General features: G+C 45.2%; 1 protein-coding gene across 1 annotated transcript in view; it reads left to right on the plus strand.

The window, feature by feature from the left end:
* CARMIL1 (capping protein regulator and myosin 1 linker 1) overlaps positions 1-27,911 on the plus strand; it is a 390,597-nt gene that overhangs the window by 343,679 nt on the left and 19,007 nt on the right. The window contains exons 30-33 of the mRNA XM_088475876.1: positions 757-823; positions 8,659-8,855; positions 10,473-10,582; positions 18,948-19,413. Coding sequence (XP_088332002.1) covers positions 757-823; positions 8,659-8,855; positions 10,473-10,582; positions 18,948-19,413 — 840 coding nt within the window. The remainder of the gene's footprint in view (positions 1-756; positions 824-8,658; positions 8,856-10,472; positions 10,583-18,947; positions 19,414-27,911) is intronic.

Here is a 27,911-nt window from a genome sequence, read left to right on the forward strand (position 1 = left end):
GACTGAAGATAAGATTTGAGTGCCGACTTTTCATATACTTCTTGTATGTGTGGGATTTATCCTTAAGGAAGGCACCTGAGCAGTTACATATTTTTCAAGCAAGGAGTGCCGGGTTTACAGGACTGATATATATATATATATATATATATATATATAAACCCCCCCTATAAAAACCCTGCGTTTGACCCTGATCAAGCTGTCATTTTAATGTTAGTTTTCTTTATGCACAAAAATATTTTCAGTAATTCTAACCAGTTGACCTCTTAAGTAGACTGACCTTTGTCAGCTCGGCGTGACATTTCCTTTGTGTGTTTCTATTTTACATAGGAATGTGCTTGAAGCTTACTATGTATTTTTGTTATTCTAGTAATATCTGAAAATATTATAGTGAAACCATCCATTTTTATTTTATTTTGTTTATAATACTATTTTCTAGTCTGAAATTGGTTAAGTACAAAAAAATTTCTGGATTTTAGCGGAAACTGCATGGGCCAAGTGTAATAGGGTGAGAATTCAGAAAATGTGAGATTAAGCAGTAACTCTCATACTTTTTATACTCTGCCAATGTAATAGAGTCCGAGAACATGCAAACTGACATGTTTGTAGACTGAAAATGCTCTCACGATTTAAACTCTCCTCCAGATAATTTCCCATTTTGAAGATAAAACTCGACCAATGTGAGAGTTTACTGCTAAACTCACACATTTTCTAAACTCTCACCCGATTACATTTGGCCCTATATATTTTTTATTACAGATGACTCCCAAGTCCAAGAGAAAGAGCATTCACAGCAGGATGCTGCGGCCGGTGTCCAGAGCTTTTGGTGAGTTTGTGAACAAATGTCTGCTTCAGTTACTCAAGAGTAGGCATGCTATGTTGGGATTTGCATGTCAGTAACTGGTTAAGGACAGAATTCAAAATCCAGGTGTGGTATAAGAGATAGACAGTAATTATGTCTAGATAGACACCAGATGTTAGACAATCAATAGTTAGACAGGGAAAAAAGTTAGACACAAACAAAAGCCAAATACACTAAAGTTAGACATGTAAAAAGTTCAACAGGTACAAAAGGTCGACAGGGTCAAAAGTTCAACATGAAAATGGTCGACAATTATTTTTTACGTTTTTTAGCCCTAATCTTCACCCTAACCCTTCCTCCTGGTGCCTAACCCTAACCGTCTGGGTAAGTGCCTAACCCTGACCATGGGGGTAAGTGCCTAACCCTAATCCTAAAAAACAAACAAAAAAATGTGTCTACCATTTTTGTGTCAATCTTTTTCATGTCGAACTTTTGACCCTGTCGATCTTTTGTACCAGTCGAACTTTTTACATGTCTAACTTTAGTGTGTCTGACTTTTGTCTGTGTCAAACTTTTATCCTTGTCTAACTTTTAACTGTCTAACATCTGGTGTCTATCGAGACATTGTCTAACTAATTACTGTCTGTCTATAGTCCGGAACCCACAAAATCCACCATTCAAAACGTATGGGTCTCATTTAGAGTTGGGAAAAAATACAGCTAGAATGTGACATTTTGCCCCTTGGAAAAACCATGTTTGTTGCATTTGTGTAAAGGGATAAGTATAAAATGTGTAGACCATAGTTCCCAAACACGGCCCTCAAGGCTCCTCAACAGTTCAGGTTCTAGAGATTTCCATGGTTAAGCATAGGTGTTAAATCAAGTTGACTGAGGTACTAATTAAGTCACCTGTGCTTAACCATGGATATCTCTAAAACCTGAACTGTTGGGGATACTTGAGGACTTCATTTAGGAACCTCTGGTGTAGACAGATTTAGAGGTATATTTACTAAAGGTTGATTTTGGTGTATTTGTAGGTGATTTTCATTTGATTTCCTAAAGTCAAAATCGACTTTAAAATCAAATTTAAAACCGAATCCCAAACAAAACTGAACATTGACCAAACATTGGCACATACAGTAGACCACTCATTAGGATCCCGTTATTTACTAACAGTCAGATTGAAAATCGAATTAAAAGCGACTAGAAAACCGACATTCAAATCCCAAAATAAATATGTGCCTAAGACAGGCCATTATAAAGAGAAGCACTGCACAGATCACTCTGATCTGTGCATGCTTCTTAGGGTTAAAAGCGTTGTAAAAGTAAAACAAAAGAATAAAAACTGTGTGCCCCCCCAACCTAACTCCACAACCAGGTCTGGACCTTCCAGCCTGGTCTGGTCATGGAAAATCTGTGGAAAACTGGCTTGGGGTTCCCCCTATTTTCTGTTAACCTGCACCAGGCTGAATCAGCAGGGGTGTTAATGCCACAGCAGGAAGACACACAGTGTGGGGTCTTCCTGCCAAAGCATTAAACCAACAGGTTGGGGTCTTCCTGCCAAAGCATTAAACCAGCCCCAAACTGGTCAACCCAGTCCCCCCTCCTGAGCATGAACTAGCCTTTGTTTTTCCCTGCATCCCTGGTGTCGGTGGATTGTAATGGTAGTAATGAAGAGTTAATATTGTTTTTCACAGTGGGAATACAGGTACCAGCGTGCCTACCCTGCGGCACTTATAGTTCCGCAGGGCAGCGTGCCTGCCCTGCGGGACTACAAGTGCCAGCAACTGCTGGCACCGGTAACCCACTGTGGAAAAAATATTTTTAAAAACCACAAGACATGCACACCTAATGTTTTATTATGTTATTACATATTCGCTCACCCGCACTCACACATTGCTTTGTGAATGAAGCAGAAGTTGCGGTAAATTCTATTGAAATCTATGGATGGACAACTGATTGGCTGGGAGAGCCATTCCCATGGCTTTTTTTTAGCTAATTAGCGCTTCCCCATAGACTTCAATGGGCCAGGTTACTACTGGTCATTCCCATTGAAGTCTGTGGGCAAAGCTCTGGTTGGCTGAGACAGCTGTGGGCACTGCTCTCACAGCCAATCCGCAGTTCCCCCATAGATTTCAATGGAATTTACCACAACTGCGGCTTCATTCACAAAGTACTATACTTAGTATACAGTACTATGCCCGTGGGCTCGGGAATTTAATTTTTTTATGTTACAAAGACCAGGGATGCTTACTGGGCAAGAGGACCGACTGGCGCCAGGGAGCAGAAAAGTATGTACTGTGGGTGTGAGTGAGTGGGTGAATGTGTACTAAAATGGTTAGCCCAGGGCTGGATGATGCTCGGTAGGTGATATCCCATTTTTCCTTTTTGGGGACCTCACTCTCCAAGGATTGCAAGCACTGGACTGACCAGTTTAGGGCTGGTTTAAAGGTTTAGCATGTGTGTCTTCCTGTTGTGGCATTACCACCCCTGCTGCTTCAGCCTGGTGTTTGTTAATGGAAAATAGGTGGAACCCCAAGTCTGTTAGTCTCCCGATTTTCCATGACCAGACCAGGCTGAAAGGCCCAGGGTTGGATATGGATTTAGGGGGGACCCCAAATAGCTCTTTTTTTAATTTGTAAGTATTTAGGTGCTTTTAATCCAAAAAGCATGCACATATTTGTAGTGATCTGCGTTTGCTTCTTTTTTAGATGTGTTCAGGGCCGGTGCAATGTTTCTGGGCGCCCTAGGCAAAGGTTCACAATGCCGCCCCTGTTTTCCCCAAACCCTTTGTCGAGCTCACCGACACATACACAACGCCCTAATAATATTCACATGACCCGAATTAAAGGGATGATTCCCCCTGCAGTGCCCCCAGTAGTAAGGGCACCTGTAGTGCCCCCAGTTGAAATTCCCCTAGTAGTAACGCTCCATGCAGTGCCCCCAGTAGTAATGCTCCCTGCAATCCCCCCAGTCGTAATGCTCAATGCAGTGCCCCCCAGTAGTAATGCCCTTGTGGTGCCCCCAGTAGTAATGCTCCCTGCAGTGCCCCCAGTAGTAATGCCGTTGTAGTTCCCCCAGTAGTAATGCTCCCTGCAGTGCCCCCAGTAGTAATGCCCCTTGAAGTGCCCCCTGTAGTAAGCCCCCACGCACACACATACACAAAATTAAAATAAAAAAAAATACTTACCTTAAACCCCACTTCAGAGTCTGCAGCCATCCGTCCCCAGCGCCCGCACCTCGGAACTATGGGAGTGACATCATGACGTCACTCCCATAGTGCACTGCGGGACCCAGAAGCCGGAGCTCAGGAGTGAGCTCCGTCTTCCGGCTGCCACTGGCGCCGGGGGTGGAGGGAGGGAGGAAGAGAGGAGCCTGGCGCCCGCTGGTAACACAATCTCAGCGGGCGTCCGGCAAATGGAGGGTGCAAGGGGTGCGATCGCTGGGTCCCATAGCAACCGCACCTCCTGCACCCTCCGTAGGCGGACTGAGAAGCGCCCTCTAGTGGCCGGCGCCCCTAGGAAGCTGCCTAAGCTTGCCTAGTGGAAGCGCCGGCCCTGGATTTACATTTACATTTTTAATGTTGGTTGTATTTGCATTTGGTTTTGAACAGAAAGTTCAATCCAGAATGCATTTACACCAGCCAAATTTGACTAACATGAAATTCGACTTTGAAAACGATTTCAAAATCAAATGTTAGTAAATGAGAGATTTGGCCAGTCATTTATAGATGATTTTTAGTCATTTTCAGTCAATTAAATTTGACGCAAAAATCGACCTTTAGTAAATATACCCCTTAAACTTAGAGTTGGTGTATTCTAGCTTAACTAACTTGCAGTTGTCATAATACCAGAGCTCTCGTAGGCTATTTGCCTGTATTGACTGGTAGAGAGCGTACTCAGGGGTCTATTTACTAAGCTGTGTTAGGAGATAAAGTGAATGGTGATAAGGTACCAGCCAATCAGCTACTAACTCCCATTTTTCAAACACAGCCTGTGACATGGCAGTTAGGAGCTGATTGGCTGGTACCTTATCACCGTTCACTTTATCTCCTAACACAGCTCAGTAAATAGACCACACAGAGTTATTCAGTAGAAACTACGGTAACAAGTCAGTACTTGCTGCGCTATCATTTCCTCAGACTATCCATTTCCATGAGCATGTGAATGTATTGGAACACCCATGCAAATATTTTGTAACAGATACTAATTGACTGTTTTAACCCCTTAGTTCACAGCAGAGGTAAAGCACTTTTTAATGAATGTTTCCCCATCAGATATCAATTAGAAAAATATTACAAAACAAGCCTAAACATATACAGTGGTTCAGCCAATCCATGAAGCATGAACCCATAAATCGCCAGTCTAGCTTCCTGACACCCCTCTTTCAGCATACACTGTGGCACAGACTGGCAAAGTTTCACTAAGTACAAATAGAGCTGCACGTCCCCTGGTAAAAAGCTTCCAGGACAATCCATGATCTTCCAGTATAGGAATACATACGATTTAATCCCGACAGCAGCAGAATGACACGGGAGGAAATCCCGATCATCCTTAAGGTAAATTAAACTAATCTAATTCCCCCCCTAACCCTCCCGTAGGGTTGCCTAACCCTAACCTCCCCCCCAAGTTCCTAACCCTAATCCCACCTCTGTGCCTAAACCTAAGTCCCCCTGGAGGGGTGCCTAACCCTAACCTCCCCCCGTGGGTGCTTAAACCTAACCCCCCTTCCCCTAGCCTAACTCTAACCTCCTGGGGGGGTGTCTATCCCTATGTCCCCCCGGGAGCCACTAACCCCACCCTCCCCAGCGGCTGACCGCGCCCGCCTTACCTTCGAACGGTAAGCCAGTTATCAGGCTCCCAGCCTAGGTCTAATAACCGGCGTTGGGATTTCAACGCCAGTCATTAGACACTTGCCGGGATTAAACAGTCGGGGTGCCGACGGTCGGCATTTAGACCATCTGCATCTCGAGGTGCTAATGCATTCTTTATTTTCTTGCATGCAGGGAAAATACTGCCTACTTTTGGATGTAGTATATAAATTATGGGCAAATTAATATTAACACTGCTGTAATGAGAGTAGCGTGCCTGGCACTGTTAGTGAAGTAGTAAGGGTTAAGCCAGTCAGAAACCCTCTCTCATTGGGGAGAATGTCAGTGGCACTTCCCAGTGCTTTTTAAATTAAGGTACCGGTATGTGACTAGATTCTAGAATATTGAACTGTCTTTATTTACATTTTATAGGCTATCACTAGAAGAGATTGCCATCCCTGGTGTACACTGTTATGGCCGAATATAACATAGTATGCAGAATTATAATTGGACACCAGTAACTTAGCTGTAAGTCAGAATGGCTGGGCATGAATTAGCGGTAATGCGGGTGAGAAGTAAGGGCAGTTTGCTCAGTTTATGGTTCATACTGGAAGATCATGGATTGTCCTGGAAGCCTGGGAATTAGATTAGTTTTACTTACCTTAAGGACGATCGGGATTTTCCTCGAGCTGCCGCTGTCGGGATTAGAATCATATATACAGTCAGGTCCATAAATACTGGGACATTGACAGAATTTTCATATTTTGGCCTCTATTCACCACCACAATGGCTTTGAAATGAAACAAACAAGATGTGCTTTAGCTGCAGACTTTCAGATTTAATTTGAGGGTAATTACATCCAAATCAGGTGAACGGTGTAGGAATTACAACGGTTTCTATATGTGCCTCCCACTTTTTAAGGGGCCAAAAGTAATGGGACTATTCCCTCGTTATTTCATTATCAATTAAGCAGGTAAAAGGTCTGGAGTTGATTCTAGGTGTGACATTTGCATTTGGAATCAGTTGCTGTCGACTCTCAATATGAGATCCAAAGAGCTGTCACTATCAGTGAAGCAAGCCATCATTAGGCTGAAAAATCAAAACAAACCCATCAGAGAGATAGCAAAAACATTAGGTGTGGCCAAATCAACTGTTTAGAACATTCTTAAAAAGAAAGAACGCATCGGAGAGCTCAGCAACATCAAAAGACCCGGAAGACCATGGAAAACAACTGTGGTGAATGACAGAAGAATTATTTCCCTGGTGAAGAAAAACCCGTTCACAACAGTTGGCCAAATCAAGAACACTCTCCAGGAGGTAGGTGTATATGTGTCAAAGTCAACAATCAAGAGAAGACTTCACTAATGTGAATATAGAGGATTCATCACAAGATGTAAACCATTGGTGAGTCTCAAAAACAGGAAGACCAGATTAGTTTGCCAAACAACATCTAAAAAGCCATTACAGTTCTGGAACAACATCCTATGGACAGATGAGACAAAGATCAACTTGTACCAGAGTGATGGGAAGAGACGAGTATGGAGAAGGAAACAAACTGCTCATGATCCAAAACATACCACCTCATCAGTGAAGCATGGTGGTGGTAGTGTCATGGCGTGGGCATGTATGGCTGCCAATGGAACTGGTTCCCTTGTATTTATTGATGATGTGACTGCTGACAAAAGCAGCAGAATGAATTCTGAAGTGTTTCGGGCAATATTATATGCTCACATTCAGTCAAATGCTTCATAACTCATTGGACGGCTCTTCACAATGCAGATGGACAATGACCCGAAGCATACTGCAAAAGCAACCAAAGAGTTTTTTAAGGCCAAAAAGTGTAATGTTATGCAATGGCCAAGTCAATCCCCTGACCTGAATCCGATTGAGCATGCATTTCACTTGATGAAGACAAAACTGAAGGGAAAATGCCCCAAGAACAAGCAGGAACTGAAGACATTTGCAGTAGAGGCCTGGCAGAGCATCTCCAGAGATGAAACCCAGCGTCTGGTGATGTCTATGCATTCCAGACTTCAGGCTGTAATTGCCTGCAAAGGGTTTGCAACAAAGTATTAAAAAGTGAAAGTTAGATTTAGGACTGTTTAGTTTGTCCCATTACTTTTGGCCCCTTAAAAAGTGGGAGGCACATATAGAAACCATTGTAATTCCTACACCATTCACCTGATTTGGATGTAATTACCCTCAAATTAAATCTGAAAGTCTGCAGTTAAAGCACATCTTGTTTGTTTCATTTCAAAGCTATTGTGGTGGCGAATAGAGGCCAAAATATGAAAATTCAGTCAATGTCCCAAAATTTATGCACCTGACTGTGGGCCTGATTCAGAGCCGGACACTATTTGCGCTCGCTCATGCAGAAAAAGGGGCCGGATATTTAAATAGAGCGCTCGCTCTTTGCGGTCTGTTGACGCCTCTATGTCTGAGTGAGCGACCGAAGTATGCGCTCGCTATTTTGTAAAAACGCCCCCTGGCCGTTCGCATCATACGTCATCTCCGCTATTTATTAGATTAATCGAGTACATCGAAAGGCGTCTGAACTGCTCGCAGTGCTTGTGGTTGGATTTTCCTACCGCAATCATGCGAACAGTTCAGGCTAAGAGACAACCAAGTGACGTGGCCGATGACGCTGCTTTGTTAATTATGCACACCCTAAAAACGCCCGTTTTGACCGTTTGGCACGCCTGCGTTCGGATCTCCACTCCCCGTTTTCAAGCACCTTCCCCTGTTACCACCCACAAACGCCTTATCCTGTCACTCAAATTAGCAGGCACTCGCTATTTTGCGAACACCCGATTTCCGACCGCAATGACTGGTTGGCGCATGCACATTACGACACATACGCATGCACAGATGTGCGAACATCGCTCGGAGTGAACGAGCGGCCGCTTACGAGCGGCTCTGAATCAGGCCCAGTATTCCTTGCACCTCTTGCATTGCAGCTTTTAGCTCTTATTTAGGTTTATATTTTTTTAACTTTGAAGTCTGAATGCTAAAAGTTCAAAATTGTTTTGCTTTATTTTTTGTTTTACAAGAAATGGAGTTTGACCTGGACAAGGCACTTGAAGATGTCCCTATACACATCGAGGACCCGCCGTACACCTCCCACAAGCAGGATAAGCGATCATCCAGTGTCATTGCAGAGCTGCCGTCAGAAGAAGCAAAGAAGCTAGAGCACTTCACTAAATTACGACCAAAGAGGATGAAGAAACAGCAGCCTAGCAAAGCCAATGTTAGTATACAGTAGATCTTTTTATTATTATATACAGTAAGAGTGCATGAAGCAGTAAGCACCATGCCATTTATCTTCGGTGTAATCACAAAGGAAACATTCTACACCTGCTTGGCCTAAGTACCTGTGGGCCTGATTCAGAGATGGACGGAATGCTGATGTTTACGCAGTTGAGCGATTATCTGTAAACTGTGCATGCATCAAGGTACATTACTGTAGTCACTTACTGCGACTTTTTATTAGCAGTGTGATCAGGGCCGTAGCTAGGGTAGTGCGGCTGGTGCCATTGCACAGGGCACCACAGGTCAGGGGGCGCTGTTTGGGCCTGTCAAATTTCTGTTTATTATCATTCTTGCTTGTAGCTTCCTCTTATTTCATCCCCAGCATCTCCTGGCCTCTCCTATCTCTTCCCTGGTCCTTCCCCATGAGGCCATTCCCCTTTTTGTGTGCATTATGTCCCTTTGAAAAATGAGGGGGGCGCCAATGGTCTTTCTGGCACAGGGCACCAAAAAGTCTAGTTATGGCTCTGCTTACCACTAACCCTAACCCTCCATCCCTGCAGCCTAAACCTAAGCTCCCTTCCTAGTGCCTAATTCTAACCCTACCCCTGGTGCCTAACCCTAACCCCACTACTTACCATTGGGATGCCAGCGCCGGGATTTTGACTGTATTAAAATATGTTTTAGAATTGAACGTGGAACTGTATGCGAGAAAGAGACTATTTCTTGATATAAAAATCGCATCATTTACTACGGTTAAAATAGGGATTTCTGTCTGCGGACAGCATTTGGGTGTTTGTGAGGTCTGTGCATGGGCAACAGTAATATCTGTAACATCAGGCATCAGTAATAGTGTGCATCACTATTATTCTTTTATATCCCGCTCTCAAAGCCACAGATAATCGGCAGATTTCAAATACTGATCTGTAGTAAATAATACCAATTAGAGATTTGATGCTCAAGATTATTATAACCAGTCACTTCATCAAATGATAGCACACCTTTGTCATTTAGTTTATGTCTTTGGAATGGTGTCTATCCTTGTTTTGCATAAGAAGTAAACACTGTATTCCTGTAGTATTTACCTTTACACTTGGATAAACTTAACAGCATGTTATATGTCCCATTCCCTCTTAATAGCTGCCTAGAAATGAGAGACTTATTTGAGGCATGTTATTTACTATGGAGAAATGTTACAAACGTGCTGCAGAAATGAGATGCTAGTTTTCTCTTCCTAAACTTGCACTTGTAAAATCGCAAATATAATCTAATTGTTATTGGTTACAGCACATTGTTATGCCTGGTTCTCAATGGGCCTGCAGATTTTACAGCAGGACTGCAGAACTGTACTTTGTAAGCCAGGAAAGCATGCACACATTTAGGCTTCACAGTATGTATTTCATTAATGTGTATTGTTGATATGCTGTCTATAGGCAGCATACATACAATTTCTGCCTAGCTATTGATCTCTATGTATATAAACACTGCATAATTTACTGTGCTCTGAGCCCTGCTGCTGAATAATTAATACATAAATAATGTTTTGCCTAATGCATGTTGAATATGAAGGGCTTCTATGGATACCTACTAAATGTGACCTTTTCCTGTTGTGTTCCAGCAACTTGGAGCTGAAGCCGCCCCAGAAGGAGAGCAGAATGGCCTGACCTCTAGAGTAGATGAAGGCGTGGATGAGTTTTTCAGCAAGAAAGTGACAAGACTTGACTCAAAGTAAGTTAGACCAAGAAAATGCAGTGACATTTTGTAGAAAGGATCAATCCTAAGAATACATTTGTAAATTAAATTCACTATTTTTCTTACACAAGTGAAGCATATATAACAGTGGCTGCCGTTGTTTAAACTAGATGTATTTTTGACCAATATTTTAGTATGATATAGAAGAGAGTAAGCTGTTTTGTTATCTTCTAAATGTCAGAACAGCACTGTTTTCTGAGAAACGCATCCAGTCAGGGGTGTAACTAGGTATTTGAAGTCACCATAGCAAAAGTTTGTAAGGGCTCCTATGTACCACCAAACAGTGAAAACTGTATATAACACATGTAACTTTGACAAGGAAGATGGGCTCCCCTCAGCTCTGGGCCCCATAGCAGCTGCACCCCTTGTACCTATGGTAGTTAGGCCAATACACTAGAGTGACTGCTGCCATATTTCTTGTAAAGTCTATCCACATAACTAGTCATTTACTTAAAACAATAAATGAAATGCTCTGTTAGTAGCATTTTCAGGACCCTGACAGTTTTTACAACACAATACAATCTACTTTGTAGGGTAGGGTTACCACCTTTTTATTTTCAGATTCCCAGAACATTCCCAGGGGTGTGCCAAAATCTGCACTGGGTAACAACTATTTTATTTCAGATTTTTTTTACTACTCTAATAAAGACAGAAAATGGATTTATGGCATCATACTCCCTCATGCCCCTGTATATGCCAGAGTCCCCTCCTGCCACTTTATATAACATCAGAGCTCACTCAGTCTTGCCTCTTTATATGACATCAAACCCCCTCCTATTATTTTATATGCCAGATACCCATTATGCCCCTTTATATGGAACCTCTTATGTCCTTGTATATGCCAGAGCTCCCTCTTGCCCCTCCTCCTAGATTTAAACGAACTAGCTAGGGGCAGTTCAGGGCAGACCGTGAAAATATTGGCAATGGTCAGTGCATGGCAGAAATGGACACTTGCCAGGGGCAGCAATGGGTATGTAGTGTATATAGTGGCACTGGTCAGGGGCCGTAACTAGAATATTTGGTGCCCTCTGCAAGAAAGAGCATTGACAGCCCCCTATTTTTTTAATAGGGAGATAACACACCTGAAAAAGGGCCATGGCCTCATGGGGAAGGGCCAGGAAAGAGATATTGGAGGCCAGGAGATGCTGGTGATGAAATAAGAGGAAGCTACAAGTGAGAATGATAATAAACAGAAAATTGACAGGCCCACACAGTGTCCCCTGCCCAGGGCCGGATTAACAATGGGGTGGGTGGAGCTACAGCTCCAGGCCTCCCATTGAAAATAGGCCCATAGAAAACTGACAGCCGTGCAGACAGGAAAAAAAAACATTTTTTTTTCCCAGTCACAACCAACAGCCCAGCTCACTCACCCCCAGGCCGGCTGAATCTTAGCCCTCTCACCCCCTTGGTCCTCCTCTCCTCTCTGCTGGTGGACACACACACATGCAGGCTGAAGCCCCGCCCACCTTGGACCCGCTGAAGCTCCGCCCCTAGTCACACGAAGCTCCACCCCCTGGCCATCTTGCTCTAAAGCTGTGTGAATGCAGTAGCCTAGCACATGAGGGAAGGCAGCTTGATGGACTTTCAGCACAGCAGGTCAGTGTAACTCTAGATCCCTGTGTACTTATGTTTCCATATCTATCTATCTATCTATCTATCTATCTATCTAGTTAGTTAATCAAGTAGTGGACCAGCACTCAATCTCCTATTGTAAAGTGCCCAGGTGACCTCCTCTATATAAGCGACTACAAAGGTAAATAACAGGAAACTTCGGAAGTTATGTGTGACATACTTTCAATACAAGTGATTTATGAGACCAGGAGTGCCGCCTGTTATTTACCTTTAAAATAAATATATACATATATATAACCGTACGGAGGGTGGTGCGGCCGGTGCCTCCGCACAGGGTTGAATCCTGCAAAGTCATCGGCCTCTACCTGCTGGGCTTCGGAGGTCTGCAGGAAGTGACCTCCTGGAGTGCTAAGCGACAGAGCAGCACAACTCTAAAGAAATCCCCGCCCTCCACCCGACGGCCGGATGAAAAGGCATGCACATACGGGAAGGAGGGGGCGGTGGAGGGAGTGAGAGGGGCGGCAGTACAGCACAGAGCGCACTGCCATCCTGCTACGGCGCTGTGTGTGTGTGTATGTGTATATATATATATATATATATATATATATACACACACACACACACACACACACACACACACACACACACACACACACACACACACACACACACACACACACAATTGGTAGGCCGGTACTCCTGTGCAAAGTATTGTGCCATGGTGCCTGGTGTCCTCCTAATTACCTTTTGCCTGTGAAAGGAGTGGACCATGTAGCAGTCGAATGGGTTGCACTCAGGTCGGCTTGTATATAACACTAAAATTCGGTATCAAAAATTGCAGAACCTGCACTCATTCTCTCTGTAATCCCTCACGAATGTATGAAAACAGGTTCTGAAATATTTAAAATGTAAATGAACAGCTTGTATAAAGCACACCAAAATCCAGAGTGCCGTCCGTTCGACTGCTATATTATATAGATATATACTGTGGTGTATATATATATATATATATATATATATATATATACATACACACACACACACACACACACACACACACACACACACACACACACACACACACACACACACACACACACACACACACACACACACACACACCGGCCTGGCAGGTTACTGGTCCTGTCCCGTAAGTTCATGACGTCATGTCATCGCACAGAGGGGGTAGTGTCATCACCTGGAAGTGCAAAGTGCAGCACTGCCGAGAGTGCCCTGAGGATGCTGCACAGACTGCAGGGTGTCTGTCTGAGTAGCACTGCATCAGCGATATTGGCAGCAGGATGCTGTTCCAAGCAACCTGTTTGCCAGTGTCAAGGGCGATGGTTTTGCAAACAGCGCACACCACTAGATTGACACCGTATACAGTCAGAAACGGTGGCACTCACTTTCGCCATGATTGAGAGATCAAAGGTCTATGATCAACATTTCAGTCCTCTGTGGACTTTTACCAAGAACACTCCAGAGGACTGAAACATTGATCGGGCCAATAATTAGTGTATATGCAGGAGGGCTAGCCAATAAACATCTTCAAATGCTCCTGCAATGGTCAGATAGCGTGTTCTGCACACACTATCTCATTCCCGGAATGGTATTTAAATGCCGGCAGCTGTTTAGCCAGTTCAAATACCGACTGCGGATGCCCGACAGGATGAAGATCCCAACTGAGGCAGGTAATTACTATTATCCTCCGCTGTCCCCGCCCCCTAACCCTCCCTTAGGGGTGCCTAACCATAAAACTCCCGGGGTGGCAGCGGCACGCAATAGGCCCTTCATGAATTTCAGCTCCAGGCCCATGTGCACATTAATCTGGCACTGCCCCTGCCCTGCGGTGCCCTGTGCTATGGTCAGGGGTAATGTAGGACTGTAATTGAAGTGTAGTGAATATAGTGGCATTGGTCAGCCCAGCACAGGATGTGATGCTGGCGATGGGATCAGTGGAGGAGTGTATTTCTGCATGTCCCCAGCTGCTGGCTGGATTCAGTGACATTACCAGATGTGGCCCCTCTCGTGGATGCCAATGGCCAGGCGCTGTCCTCCAGTGTAGACACCGGCCACACCCACTCCCATTGACTAAGGGCACAGCCAGGCACCTTTCACTCCAGCAGATATACCGGTCACTACTGCCCCCGCTCTTATTGGTTGTCATCTCAGACAGCTGTATCAGTGATTCCTGATTGGCTGAGAGTGGTTCATGATTGCAGTGAGGGGGTGTAGATTACTCCCAACACTATGATTGGTGAATATCAAGTGCTGTCCACCAATCAGCATTGTTGGAGCCATCTACTGTGTATGAAACAAGCCATCATCATACCCAGTAACTCTGTGACTTCACTATTCATGGCCAGGTCAGCAACCATTAGGCAAGTTAAAGATGCTCCCTGGCCTCTGTTTACTGGTGCATATATCTGTATGTTGTTTTCTGTGTTAGCCAGATGTTCTACACAAATTGAGCATGTCGCACCATCCTCCATGATTGGCCTAGTAAATATTATTGAGCTTTGTATTGTGGTCTCTCTGGACTTTGCACTTCCTTTTAACATATTTTAGAAGACTTGTCTCCCTTATGTTGCTTATATCTGTTGAAAATGATTCACATCAGTTCCTCCTCACAGCTGGGGGACTATGATAAAAATCCAGCCAGGTCCAGATTTGTCCTTTGTGGAGTTTGTATGTTCTTTTGTGTGGTGACGTGTAGGAGTACCACCTACATGTCGCATCTGACTAATGTCATAGTTAAAAGTGTTTTGAATGTACTGCATGGCAAAAATCAATGTTGTGCTCCTCCTGTCTTTTGTATGGAGGGAATATTGGCCCTCATTCACAGCCTCTCGTAAGCGGCAGTACGCTCGTTCCGAGCGATATTTGCACATCTGCGCATGCGTACGGTTTTTAGTACGCATGCGCGAACCAGTCAGTGCGGCCGAAAATCGTTTGTTCGCTATATAGCGAGTGCCTGCTAATTTGAGTGACAGAATGAGGCGTATGTGGGTGGTAACGGGAAGGTGCTTGAAAAGGGGGAGTGGAGATCAGAACGCAGGCGTGCTTAAAGGTCAAAGCGGGCGTTTTATGGGTGTGCATAATTAATACAGCAGCGTCATTCACCACGTCACTGGGTTATTTTATAGTCAGAACTGCTCGCAATATTGTGGTTGAAAAAACCAACCACAAGAATAGCGAGCAGTTCATACGCTGTTCGATGTACTCGATTAATCTAATAAATAGCGGACATGACGTATGATGCGAGCGACCAGGGGGCGTTTTTATCAAATAAACGAGCGTATGTTTTGCTCGCTCGTTCAGACATGGAGGCGGCAACAGACCGCAAAGAGCGAACGGTTCATTTGAATAGCCACCCCCTTTTTATGAACGAGCGAGCGCTAATTGCGAGCGGCTCTGAATGAGGGCCATAGATTGTAAATTCCACTGTGACAGTGACTGACGTGAAGGATTAAATATTATCTGTGAAGCTCTGCATAATACATTATACTGTATAGATACTTTTTAAATAATACTTAATAACATACACAGTACCCACAGATAGTGGCCCCAGCTCTGCAAGGTAGCAATGCAAACCACTGTGCCAGCGTGTCATTCTAATAAATTATACAGTCATACAAAATGCAGCATAGCAAAACGAAAGCTTTTTAAATGAAAAGGGCAAAACACTTAATTGATACTTCAATACATGGTTGTAGCACGCTGTGAAATCCCTTTAAAAGTGTCTCTTTTCACACAGTTTGAGCAGACAGCAAGTGGATATTGAATACAATGCAAAACACACTTCTCTGTGCTTGTTGAAAGTATTCCTCAGGTTATGTTACCAAGACTTGGAAAATCCAGCTGTGTAGTAAATGCTTCATAATTAATGAAAAATGACCTTTTGGTTATTGTTGTGTTTAGGATTTAGTATTTTTAATCTTATAGATTGTGGAGTATTTTCATATAAAGGCACCAGCTCTGCAGGTGCTCGAGCACTCACATTCTTCCTCTACTGGAGGTTTGGACAGTTGCACATACATTTTGTGGTCGGGTAAGCAGAGCTGAATTTACACTTCATGGGGCCCTAGGCAAGTTACTGCTCAGGGGCCACGCTCCTGTCCCTACAAAACAAAAAGATAGATAAACTGGAAATGAAGCTTAAAAAAATAACATTCGCCTCCTCAACTACATATGAAATACAGTATATGCAGCCAATTGTGCACAATAATTGGAGCAACAGACTTGGGGTCTGATTCAGCTTGGCTCGCAGTTGCTAATACGCACGCAATCGGACGATTTTTGCATTCCGCGCATGCATACACATCGCAGTGCGCGAACCGGCCATGGCGATGGGGACTGTGCTCGCAGTGACTACGCAGACCCATCGCAGAGTGATTGACAGGAAGAGCCGTTTGTGGGTGGTAACTGGGGGGGTGGTCGGCCGAACGCAGGCGTGCCAGAGCATTCACACGCCGCTTCAGGGGCGAGTAAGGTCAGGGCTTGTGCAAGTGTGCGTATGGGTCCGATAGTACTCGATTGTACCTATGGTTTCGCTAATCTGCTTAGTATTGCGGATGTGCGGATGGTAAAGTGGGCGTCCTTATGTGGTGCTGAGATTGCAATGCGATCTCAGTGGTTTGGCCTACTATCGCAGCTGAACTGCGTGTGTACGCAGTATTGCGGTCCATAGTGATTCAGGCCCTTGGTGCGGAGCTGCTAGTGCCCCAGAACACAAGGGTCAGAAGCGTATGTGTCCTCCAATCAGGGCTCAGTACAGACTCCTCTGACCCCTGGTGCTCAGTCACATGAGACTGGGAGCCTGCTTCTGAGTCGCACGCAAAACCGATTTTTAGAGAGTTGAGCGATTTCCTTCAACTGCGCATACACTAAAAACTTGTATGGTGCATGCATTACAGAGTGTACACACAGAGGCGCAGTTGCGATGAGATTGGAAATGCGCTGGGCGGTGACTATTCAGACAGATGACGATGGTCTGCCTTATAGGTGTGTTATGGGAGTGTCGTGGGCATGTCGCTGAAGTGGTTCCGTACACAGATGCTTACATTGGAGGCCGTACTCCGACAGACAACCTGACCTACAATAGGGTTGGTGTAAGTTTCCATGATGCGACTGGTGGTGGCGTCTACATTTGCACCAAGCAGTATGACAGTGTCTGAAGACGCAGAAGTGGGTATCTCAGTCCTTGCACAGTCAGATGCATGCTTGTATAACAAGGAAAGGTCTTATACTGGCATTAGCATATAGTCACAGACTTGACTACAGCAAAACATGCTAAATTAATCTCAGCAATGTAGGACTCAGAATCAGGCCCAATGTGCCTAAAACAGGACAGCATGAAGGAATGTCCCTGTTTGTGACCTTTTATTCTGATGGTGGGCCGGGGAGGATCTGGTTTGTGAGCTTCTCTGGTGATGGGGGAGGGCGGCAGGGGTAATACTTGACTAAAGTGGTAAGGGTTAACTTACCTGCATTTCCAGGGCAGTTTTTTTTTTATTTTAAATTGTGTTTTATTGGATTTTCAAAACAGACATTGAACTACACAATTATATACATTGACAATAACAGCAATAGAGCAGGTTCAACACAGACCAGAGGCAGAGGTGTTCAGACAGGTGTGGTATGAAAAGACGACTTTCAGAATGGCGACATGGACATTGGGTCAACAAGCAATATGGCGACATTCACAAATGTCGACATGGTTAAAATGTTGACAAGTTCATAACGTCAACAACTAACATGTCAGCACCTAATGTCAACATTTTTTCCCCAGATTTTAGCCTACCCCTAAACCTTGTGAACTGTCGACATTATAAACATGTTGACATTCTAACCATGTTGACATTTTATTGTCAGCTTTCTGTTTATGTCAACTATCAAGACCTCTCGACATTCTAACTAGATACCGGTCAGACAGGAACTGAGCACACAGTGGTGGAGGTATACCTCACAGGTCATGAGGCGGCCACAATGGAATCCGAGAATCCCCCTCATACTGCAGTACGTGGCCAGCTGTGGGTCCTGAATGGGATGCTAATGTCATATTTGCACTGTCCCGCTGTCCTGGGGATAAAGATTATATGCACAATACTGTACCAGCATCTGTGTCCACTCTCCTGTCCACTCCACTCACACCACCTGGAGGCTTCAATGTCTGTCTTCTTCAGTGGTCATACCCCCCATCCCCGCAAACCAGTGTGCTTTTACTCGTTTGGGTAGGCTTTCTACAAGATTTTGGAAATTTAATGGTGGACCTTTGCATGCATTCAGTTGTAAAAGATTTTGAGAACTGAGGTTTGGCTATAAGACCAGGCTCACAGTCGACATTATGTTCTACTGGGCGGGTCTCTTCTCAGCACGCGAGGAATTGGCATACATGCAGTGACACCCCAATCAGGGATTCCCTGCATATTCACCAGCCCCATGCATGCACAGGAGAGCATTGTGGGGTACAGAAAGTGGATGCACAGGCATTGCCATGCACTCTCACAAATGTTACTGTAGGTGTCTCTGATGCAGTTATATTGTTAGATTTTATAAGAAAATGTGACAAGCTTATTGTTTAAAAGAGTGCAGAAAAATTATCTTTAAATACTTTTGACATTTTATAATATTGATACATGGAAAACATCACATTTATCCATTTATTACACTTCTCCTATCATGTATGTTTAATGTTATAACTTCCATTTGTTAATGATGCTATATAGGAAGTATTAGAGGCTAAACACTGCTTTCTCTTTTGTCACAGAAAATATTCCTTCAAAGCAGGAGAATTTCAAGACACTAACGAGGGTGAGGAAAAAAAGAGACGCGAGTCTAGAAAAAGTGGCTTTCTAAATTTGATTAAATCCAGATCCAAGTCAGAACGTCCACAGACTGTTATAGTGACTGAGGAGCCTCCATCTCCTAGGTCTTCTGTTAAAAGTCCTGCTCCTGACCTAGGCAAAAAAGACAAAGTGACTGATACCAATGGAGCTGTGAGTTCCAGTGCGAGTGCTGGGAGTAGTGGACCTAGCAGTAGTACAGAGAGGTCAGAGGAGGTAAAAACACCGGACTCTTTAGAAGAGATTCTACAACTTGACGATGGTGTGAAGACTGAACGGACTGACAGCAAAAGTAGTCCACAAAGTGGAAGGAGATATGGTGTTCAAGTGATGGGAAGTGGATTGCTAGCAGAGATGAAAGCTAAGCAGGAAAGGAGAGCAGCAAATAAGGTATGTACCTTACTACGTATATCATATTTTACTATGCATCCTATCATTTAAAAGTCTTGGACAATGATGGGACATGACATCTTCAGGAATGTTTGGGTGACGTTATAGTAAAACAGAGCATAGGGTGCACATACACAAGCCTGATCTGAAGACTGCTGTAGAGCCACGGTGTCCCAGTTAGAAGACCATGGAACAGGAAACCTTCTACAAGGACACTCAATGGGGGCAATTCAAATGGTAGGGTGTGCTGCCCAGCATAGCTGCAATGCTCAAATACACTTGTATCCTCCAATACAGTTCAGTTCCTGCAACTTCTATTGGGGGTGAGGAAAAACTTGCAGGTGATGCACACATTGCACCACTCCAGAACGGCACATTGCAGACATCACATTTAATTGAATTGCCTCTAACCTGTTGAAGTGTTACATGATGTGTGCAGTGCAAAAGTGCTTTTGTTAGTACAGAAAAGTGACCAAATGGATCATGCTACACCATTAGACAAATCAACTAAGGGATCAACACAATGAAGAAAAAAAAAATATAGAAGAAATAAATAAATAAATAAATGAACACCAGTGAACCCAAAGAGTACTGAACAAGCAAATAACTATCTCAGCGAGTAAGCAAGTTGTTACATCGTACCCCAATGGAGTTTAACTTTGTCAGTGTATGAAAACAATAGTGGTATCCTATGCCTATGACTGCTTCATATTAAATCTTATTTAAGTGGAGACAAATACCACATGCTATGAAATATGTTAGTAGGGGATCACTGGAGTCTACTATCTAAAGGATTAATGTAATTAAAATTAGAGACGAGTGGTTCGGTTTTTCGAGTTGAACCAAGTCATAGCTCGGGTCACCTTGGGGATTTCGAGTAGAACAGAGGGGGTCATTCAGACCCGGTTGCAAGCACCGATGTGCTCGCAACCGGGTCGATGGGTAGCACTGTGCGTGCGCAAGCCCCGGAGCTAGAGAGCCGGCTGTCGGTGTTGATCGACAGCTCGCCCCTATTTGTAGGCGGGCCGGGGGGGGGGGAACGCCTACAGTTTTGTGGGTGGCCGCTCTGACATCAGCAGTGATGTCAGTGGGGAGCTTCCTGCTTAGGGTCTGGTCGCAAGCCCCGATGGTCGCGATGGTGATCACCATCGCGACCATCACCCTGGTCGCTAGCTAAGCTGTGGGTGGTAACCCACAGCTTAGCTAGCGACCAGGATGCCGCACCAAAAAAAAAAAAAGCGCCCGCCCTCATTCAGAGAGAGCGATCGCTTCTTGCGACCGCCTCTGAATGAGGTCCAGAGTCCCGGGTTGGGTTTTCCTACAAGTCGAATCTCTGATCTAAGAACCGGATCTCGTGTGTTTTTGGTTACAAGTAAGTCACTCCCTCGTGATTTCGGGTGCCAAAACTTTTCAAATTTGAGTGGAAATGAATGCTATTGATGGTAATAATATTCTAGGAAAAACAGGTTAAATGATTTTAGCTGTTTTTATTAATTTTTGAAAGAAATACAAAACGTGACGACATGAACCAAAACACAGTGGCCTGTGCACATCTCTAATTCAAATATTGCCGGGAGTGGGCAACTAGGTCGGTGCTACAGGTGGCGTGGCAGCTGCAGTGGTGGGCAGGGCGGTGCAATCACAGCCCCACTCCCTGCTATACCAGCATTATAAAGCAGGGGGCGGGGCTACGATAATGCAAATTTAGCATGAATTGCATCATCAGACCCCTTCCAACTTTCTTCAAATAGGTGTGAGGGGTGGCGGCCCTTTCGGAGGGCCATAACGTGTGAGTGCCGTGCAACTCGGTAGAGCAGAGTCTTTTCTGGCGTCTTTTCACCTTCAAATGCATATTTCGCAAAGCAATGCAAATAGGATGCACAAGCAGCTTCTGCTGATTAATATGCTATGCGACGTTCCTATATTCTGTGTGCAACTGTGGGTGTATCTGTATGCGAAATGCTACAGACGCTGACGCTGTAATCTAGCATTTTGCATGCAGATTCACCCGCAATAGCACACAGAATACAGCCATGCCGCATATCATTTTAATCAGCAGAAGCTGCTTGTGCTAGCTATTTGCATCACTTTGAGAATAAGACGCATTTAAAGATAAAAAGTCACACAAAAATAATCTGTGCTACAGACAGGGGCGTATCTATAATGGGTGCGGGGAACACTGGCACCCATAATATTACTTACCTCTCCGGAGTCCCAAGTCGGCGCGGGGGTCCAGCGCTATAAAACGACTGGAATATGGCCGTTTTCCCGTCGTTTGCGCAGTACAGGGAAAATGGCCGCCGCAGTCATTTTCCCAGTGACCTGTGCATACACTATAGACTCTGGGCACACTCTAGTGCCCACAGTCTATAACTCCGGCGCTGGCCGCGCACAGCTCAATGCGCTGCCGGGCGGAGAGGAGGGGAGCCCATGTCGGAGACGGCACACGGGCCCCCTCCTCTCTAGAAACGCCCCTGGCTACAGAGTTGCACGGCGCTCACATGTTATATTTAATGCAACTTGAAGCGCACAGAGGTAATATGTATGTGGACACATCTATATGCAATAATTGTATATCTGATTGCACCTGAGTCTGTACATGAACACCAACGCAACTGCGGCCGCTACATTGTAGCACTACGTATACAGATTCAGAGACTCAGTCGCACACATATATACAAGTGTTGCATATCACATTAATCAGCACAGTCTACAGGTGCATCCTAGTCACATTACATTGTGACTTAGATGAATTTTCGACAAAAAAAGACGCCCGGTGCTAGCAGAGTCTTATAGGACCTGGCATGCCAAGCGTGGCGTTTTAGCGCAACTGCAGGAAAAATGTACATCTGTACATACGTGTCTGAAAGTTAAACAGTGCTTGTCAGCCTATAGTGCCTCAAGTATTAATGTGATGCTCTCTGTTACCTGAGGTAACAGTCACTGGTGTTATGCCATTTATTTCACATGCCATGGTTCTGGTATTGCTATGTCATTATGAAGGCTGACTAAGTTGCCCACTGTTTATATCTGATATTATTATTTGTTAATGTCATGAAATGCCAATTGCAAAGCAATTACTTTATATTGCTGTAAAATGGAAGTTCCAAGCTATTTCTGCTGGGAACATTCTTCATGTCACTAGTGACACTATAAACAGTGATGGCTCCTTAGCATTAGGAGCTAGGAAAAGTGCAAGAAATAGTAGGAGACAGGGAAGAGTTCTACATTACTGTGTTTGGCCTCAGGAACTGCTGTCTTTATGATTATTGTGGTCTCATAATACTATATTTTAGATCTATGTGCAATAAAAGTCTAGCACTTAGCTTTAATATTTAAAAATTTATAGTGAAAGCAGCACATAGGATGACATGGTGGCAGATGAAGCAACATCTAGTACAGCTGGGTGCAGGGGCAGGAAAATAGATCACGGTCTTCATGCTGAATATTCTCAGTCCTCTACCGCCATCTAGTGTTCTGTTAGGTATAGCTTGTAGCTGCTACAGTCAGGCAGAGAATTACAGTAAAATAGACAATATTGTACAGCTTAGATATGTAGGGGCTCATTTTGGGGTATACACATTTGCACTACGAACCTACAGTACATAGAGGAAAAGAGGCACAGAAAATCGCATTTACATGCATATGATCAGTCAGAAGTATCTTAAGAAACATACAGATCTAAAATAGTAAATAGTAGCGTTTGTGTCTGGCATGCAGCAGGGTATGTAAATGTGTATAGTTATGCCCCATCATAGTGTAGAAATACATATAATAATGTAATGAAGTGTCATATACATAAGAGGATATTGACTTGACAGTTACTAATCACTGCGAGAGTGGCATATTGCACGTCAAAATACAAAATAAATATAAACATCAGTTGTTTTCCAGTTAAAAAATTAAGTGGGTATTCTCTTTCCTGCATTAGTCTAAATGGAAATGTTAAGTAATGTGATTAAACAGCTAGATGTTCAGACAGTAATAATTCTTTTGTCTTATCGCTATACAGTATTATCAGCTGGAGAGGTCAGTAAGCAATGTCAATTACAAGCGGCTAGATAGTGCTATTGATAGTCGCTGTCAGCACCCCCAAGAGATACACCTCCTAAACAGTGTGCCTGTGTCAGCATTGAATTGTTTTGTAATTACATGAACATTCACTTAATGTACTTTTCCTATACTTACTTGCTCATGCCCACTCCCATCTACCAATTCACATGCAAGTCATGGATATGCAAAAAAAATAACAAATACATTTTTGGTGGGATGCAGTACGGAAAAGTGTATTGTAAGCTAAAGAAAAAAAAAGCAGATAAATGTCCTTTTCTAAATGATCTCCATCGTTGACAGAATACTGACAGCAAAAACACAACATTTGCGGACATCATTGCTGAAACAGATCATTATTTCTTCTTCAGTGTCCATAGGGCTCCACAAGGAGACAATGGGGTGTAGGTTGTGGATAGGAGGACCAGACACCAACAGTTAATGCTTTTGCTATCCCAGGATGCTCCGGTCCTTCCCCCCTATACCCAGCCCACAGCCTGAGGCAATCAGTTTGTCTTGGTGTCCGGCAGGAGCTGGATCACCGTTAACAGTGGGGCTACTTTAAGCAGCCCAAGTTTTATTTTATTTCTTTCTACCTCAAGACAGAGCAAGCAGCACTAGACAGTCCTCCATCACCCCTGCACGGCGCCGCAACTCCAACCATAGGCTTGGTACTTACGGCGGGGCACCAGGCGGCCTTGCTAGCGGTCTCCACGGGATAACTCCAAACTGCAGACGGGACTTCAGGGGACAGGTAAGGCGGGTTCCCGTTCGCGGGCATCCGCGTCATTGTGTAGTCTTACCTCCGGTCTCTGGAGACAGACCGGAAGTGCTGGCTAACATTACTGGCACATGAGGCCAGGGAACCAGTGGTTAATGTCAGCTTAAGGGAGGTCAGCTCACTCCCTGCGGCCCCTTCTCCAGCTCAGAGCGCCATTCCACTGCGGTCTTGCCGCCCTGAGCTGCTCCTCCTTCACCCCCCGCCTCAGAGACCTGCAGCGGCCATTTACTTCAATAGCCACGGGCCTCCGGGAATGCTGGGTCCAGTCTCCTCACATGCCTCTCCTAGGAGCCAGGTTATGTAGTGCTATTTCCTACCAGCCACTGCGGTCTGTGTAGTTGAATTTAGTGCCCATTGCAATTATATTTATTTTCTGCATTGTATGTGACTTATGCTAACACTGCCGTCTGTGTTTTTGTCACTCTACTGTCAGCTTATGCCTTTCCTTTAACTTTCACAAATAACCCCGGAATACTGGTGTATGGGGGTTCACTGTACTTCACATATACTTGTATTAGTGAAGGCTGTCACATACTGTATGGTTGCAAGCTTCTCAGTGCCATATTGTGTGCTGTACTATCCTGCAGCTATGTCTAGCAAAGGTAAGGGCAGCAAGCAGGCTGCTCCTATACTGGTCTCTTGCAGGTCCTGTTCAGCAGGCTTAACCCAGGAGGATTTAATTCAAGATGGTCTATGTACATCTTGTTATACTACACCAGGCCAGTCAGCCCCTCCACCCCCTGCTCAGGAACCCTCCTGGGCTTCCTTTTCAAAAGTGTTGGCTGCAATTGCGGACTGCCTAGCAGTCCCTGCAGTAGTTCCCCGTATGGGGTTGCCACAACAGGTACAAGCAATACCAGTACCTCCTATGCCTCCTTCATGGGTAGACATACTCTCTACCTCAGAGCATAGTCTAGCGGCTACTTCTACAGCCTTTCAACAACTGTTGCAGAGTGAGAAACTCAGTGGTTTTAACAGAATTTCCTCTTTCTGATCAACTTTCTGAACTCATGAGCGAAGCATGGAATACGCCAAGTAAAAAGTTCCAGCCCCCAAAACGCCTGGTTTTTTTTTACCCCATTTCAGCAGTTGATTGCGCTAAATGAGAAGCTCCCCAACCAAGAGATTCCCATGTGACACGTCTAGCTAAAAATTCTACTTTGCCTATCCCTACAGCATCTTCCCTAAAGGACACGATGGATAGAAAGATTGAAGCATGCTTCAAATCTGTGTATTCTCATAAAGCAGCTATTACTCGTCCAGCAATAGCCACTGCCTGGGTGGCAAAAGCCATTGAGAACTGGGCAGATGCTCTAGAGGACACATTTCCCTCTGATGCCTCCCGGGAACAGCTGTCCAACATCAGGGGTGCAGACTTCTATTTAAGAGAAGCATCTTTGGACACTGGTCTCCTAGCTTCCAAGGCATCTGCTACTTCGGTGGTAGCCTGCCATATCATTTGGCTTCATTCATGGAAGGCTAACACAGACTCTTAAGAAGGCTTTGGAATCACTGCCTTACACTGGGGATATCCTGTTTGACCCACAGTTGGACAAGATTGTGGGTACCTTGGCGGCTTCTAAGACTGCTTTTCTGCCCTCATCATCTACACCACAGCCTTGGATGTCATCCTTTAAGTCTTTTCATCCCCAGGGAAAAGCTAAAGGTCGTCCTCGGCATAAACTAAGGCCTCCAAGCCCAGGACCAAGCAGGCCTGGGCTACTAGACATCCAGATGCTAAATCAGAGGACAACCCTTCAGCCTAGCGTGGCAGGCCTCCCCCTGGGGGATCCCAGGGCAGGAGGCCAACTTCTTCAGTTCACCCAGTTCTGGCATCCGACCACAACAGATGTCTGGGTACAAGAAGTGGTCTCTCAGTGGTACGCCCTCTCATTTCTGAGACGACCACCCCAGCAATTCTTTTACACAGACCCTCCATCAGACCCGAGCAAAGCCCTGCTCCTCCAAATGGCCATTCAGCCCTTGCTTCACTCGGGGGTAATAATTCCAGTCCCGTTATTATTGCACCCTTTTCTTGGTTCAGAAGCCCAATGGGTCTCATCAGCCTATCCTCAACCTCAAGTCTCTGAATCTCTGAAAAAGTTTATCAGGGTGCTCAGGTTTTGCATGGAAACCCTCCGCTCTGTTGACCTAGCTATGGAACCTGGGAACTTTATCGTGTCTCTGGACATTCAGGGCCTGATTCAGAGCCGAACGCTCTGACCAGAGCGCTCGCTCTGAATCAGTGCCTCCTCCATTAAAATGGAGCGGCCTCCTGGCCGCTCGCATAGCTGTGGGTGCCCACCCACAGCATATGCGAGCATCCATGATGATGGTCGCGATGGTCTTGACCATCGAGACCATCAGGCTTGCGACGGAGACCCTGCGGTAGGGTCTCGCTCCCATGGGAACGCCTCCGTCTGGCAGGCACGCCGCCGGCACGCCCACCAAATGGGGCGTGCTGTCAATCAACATCGACGGCACGCCCCCTTTGGTGTGGGACCCGGAGCGTTGGAGAGCCCGTCGCTCGCCGGGTCTCACGCATGCGCACGACGGAACTCCCTCCGTCGTGCGCATGCGCAGTGGGGGAACATCGACCCGCTTGTGAGCGTCCTGCGCTCGCGAGCAGGTCTGAATGACCCCCTCAGAGCTCTCCCATCAGTGGTATGTCGGTTTTGCTGTCCTACAGCAACATTTCCAATTTCAGGCACTGCCCTTTAGGCTTTCTACAGCTCAGCGGGTCTTTACCAAGATCATGGCAGTTATGGCAGCCCACCTTCGTCGTCAAGGGATCGGGCTACTCCCATACTTGGATGCGCTCTGGAGATCCTTCACCGCCATCTTTAGATAACCATTGCCTTTCTACAAACACACTGTTGGTTGATCAACTGGAAAAAGTCTTCTCTGACCCCTTCGCAAAGGATGGTACATCTGGGAGCCCTTCTGGATTCTCAGGCTCAGGGAATCTTCCTGACAGCAGACAAAATCTCTGCACTGGAGCACCGAGTGCGCAGGTTACTCCACACTCGCAGAGTGTCAGTTCACTCAGCAATGCAGAATTTGGAGTCCATGGTATCCACCTTCGACATTGTGGAGTTCGCTACGTTCTACTCCAGGCCCCTACAACACCTAATCACCTCCAGGTGGAATGGGTTGCCCCATCTAATCAGATCCCAGATGATGGTCCTCTCTCCTGAAGTTTGCCTGTCCCTCTCCTGGTGGTTATGGACGTCCCACTTAAACAAGGGTTGTCCCTTCTGGATCCCGGATTGGGTGCTCCTCACCAAGGACCAAGACTCTGTGGGTTGGGTGCAGTGACTGGCCAGCACTCCTTCAAGGGACACTGGACTCCTGCCAAGTTGATCTTACCAATCAGCGTCCTAGAACTCTGAGCCATCTACAGAGCCCTCACTCTGGCTCAGGACATTCTTCAGGGTAGGCCAGTACAAGTACAGTCTGACAACACCATGCGGTTGGCCTACCTCAATCACCAGGGAGGCACTCAAAGTCGGTCAGCAATGGCAGAAGTGGGACGATCGTCATCTCCCGGCCATCTCCGCTGTGTTCATCCCGGGAATTCTTAATTGGGAAGCAGATTTCCCCAGCTGTCACAACATGCACGCCGGGGAGTGGTTTCTACACCCAGACGTCTTTCAGCTCCTGATGG

Source organism: Taudactylus pleione, unplaced genomic scaffold (genome assembly GCF_031769625.1).
Source record: "Taudactylus pleione unplaced genomic scaffold, aTauple2 ptg000179l, whole genome shotgun sequence".
NCBI lineage: Eukaryota > Metazoa > Chordata > Amphibia > Anura > Myobatrachidae > Taudactylus > Taudactylus pleione.